Raw genomic sequence first — 2,492 nt, 5'->3', positions numbered from 1 at the left:
CACCTTTTCCTATTAGGATGTAGACTCATCAACGAACAAACCTTTTCCTTTTAGGGTGTAGATTCATTAACGAACACACCTTTCCCATTTAGGATGTAGATTCATTAATGAACACACCTTTTCCTATTAGGATGTAGACTCATCAACGAACAAACCTTTTCCTTTTAGGGTGTAGATTCATTAACGAACACACCTTTCCCATTTAGGATGTAGATTCATTAATGAACACACCTTTTCCTATTAGGATGTAGACTCATCAACGAACAAACCTTTTCCTTTTAGGGTGTAGATTCATTAACGAACACACCTTTCCCATTTAGGATGTAGATTCATTAACGAACACGCCTTTTCCTTATAGGATGTAGATTCATTAACGAACACACCTTTTCCTATTAGGATGTAGACTCATCAACGAACACACCTTTCCCATTTAGGATGTAGATTCATTAACGAACACACCTTTCCCATTTAGGATGTAGATTCATTAACGAACACACCTTTCCCATTTAGGATGTAGATTCATTAACGAACACAACTTTTCCTTTTAGGATGTAGATTCATTAACGAACACAACTTTTCCTTTTAGGATGTAGATTCATTGGACATGCAGAGTCAGAGAAGAAGTATCGCTTTATCCAAACTTCCTTATCTTCCACCGAGTCTGGAAGAAACTTCTGCCACGGATGTTCGTCACCGAAAAGATCGAAGAAGAAATCTATCCGTTGGTTGTTGTCCACTTCTGGTCCAAGAAAGGTCTCAATTCAGACCACTGACTCAAAGAACGTCGTCTTTAGAAGAAGATGTTATGAACTCTTTGAGTTACGAGGTTACAACCCCAGACTACATTCCAACACATTCGTCTTCTGAAACGTATAAAAACCATCCTTGGGATTCTCTGTCCAGAAATATGTCAAAGAATTGCGTGCATCGCTCAGCAAAGACAACAGCACGAGAAGCTGTACAACAGGAAGGACTCGTTACGTCACTTCCGTCTTACATGTACACTTTAAAACAACGGCTTCGAGAAGAACTATTGACAGTCAGAGACGAAAGGAAAAGACTGGCAGAACTGACGGAAAAGGGACGAGATTTAGGCCTCCGTCACAAAAGTGATACAGACATCGCCTTTCTCTTGCCACCTTCCGCCTACTTGGACGATATGTTTTCCCAGTTGAGAGTTCGATCGGGACCCGTCAGGACCATTTCCACGTCTGCACAGACGTCCCCACAAGACAGAGAGGGTGGGTTTTACCTACAACACTCGTCATCGTACACTATGGGTGATAAGATTCCTGGTTTGCTTCATTCCAGAACATTTGAATCTTCTCTCGGGAAAACTCTTCAAGATGGCGGTTCTTGGTACACAGAGACGTTGGATAAACGTTTCCCGGGCTATCACCATCACCGTCATTCAAACAGCTCAACAGAAGATTCCCAAAACCTGTTTGATCTGCACATGAAGGAGACATCTGACAACATTACTTTAAGTAACCATTATCAAAGAAGGCGGACACGGTGAGTTATTATTAATGGACAATTTAGTCCCAAACTTTCTTCTTCTCACTTTTTATTTAACTTACGACCGTAAAAATTCGGGTTTCGCGACCCGTAGTAGGCCAATACAGATGGTCCATTGTGTAGTTTTACGTTTAACAACAACCAAACCAGTTTGTATTATAATTAATTTTATTGCGTATGACGGAGCTCTTAATGTTCAGTGTCTCAGCCAATGAAAACACTAGCCACACCATATCATCGCATGATGGAGTTCTTAATGTTCAGTGTCTCAGCCAATGAAAACACTAGCTACACCATATCATCGCATGATGGAGTTCTTAATGTTCAGTGTCTCAGCCAATGAAAACACTAGCCACACCATATCGCATGATGGAGCTCTTAATGTTCAGTGTCACAGCCAATGAAAACATTAGCCACACCATATCATCGCATGATGGAGCTATTATTGTTCAGTGTCACAGCCAATGAAAACACTAGTCACACCATATCATCGCATGATGGAGCTATTAATGTTCAGTGTCACAGCCAATGAAAACATTAGCCACACCATATCATCGCATGATGGAGCTCTTAATGATCCGTGTCTCAGCCAATGAAAACACTAACTAACCACACCATATCATCGCATGATGGATCTCTTAATGTTCAGTGTCTCAGCCAATGAAAACACTAACTAACCACACCATATCATCGCATGATGGATCTCTTAATGTTCAGTGTCTCAGCCAGTGAAAACATTAGCCACACCATATCATCGCATGATGGAGCTCTTAATGTTCAGTGTCTCAGCCAATGAAAACACTAGTCACACCATATAATCGCATGATGGAACTCTTAATGTTCAGTGTCTCAGCCAATGAAAACACTAGCCACACCATATCATCGTATGATGGAGCTATTAATGTTCAGTGTCACAGCCAATGAAAACACTAGCCACACCATATCATCGTATGATGGAGCTATTAATGTTCAGT

The 2,492-nt window shown here is 40.9% G+C and overlaps 1 protein-coding gene across 1 annotated transcript in view; it reads left to right on the top strand.

Moving 5' to 3' along the window:
- Nucleotides 1-1,515, top strand: part of LOC111084012 — a gene marked incomplete at its 3' end in the record, with an annotated part of 3,632 nt that extends 2,117 nt beyond the window's left edge. The window contains exon 2 of the mRNA XM_022380787.1: nt 587-1,515. Within this exon, the coding sequence (XP_022236495.1) occupies nt 605-1,515 (911 nt within the window). The remainder of the gene's footprint in view (nt 1-586) is intronic.
- Between the last annotated feature and the right edge of the window lie 977 nt (nt 1,516-2,492).

Source organism: Limulus polyphemus, unplaced genomic scaffold, assembly GCF_000517525.1.
Source record: "Limulus polyphemus unplaced genomic scaffold, Limulus_polyphemus-2.1.2 Scaffold12816, whole genome shotgun sequence".
Lineage (NCBI taxonomy): Eukaryota > Metazoa > Arthropoda > Merostomata > Xiphosura > Limulidae > Limulus > Limulus polyphemus.
This window is presented reverse-complemented; position numbering and strand designations above follow the sequence as displayed.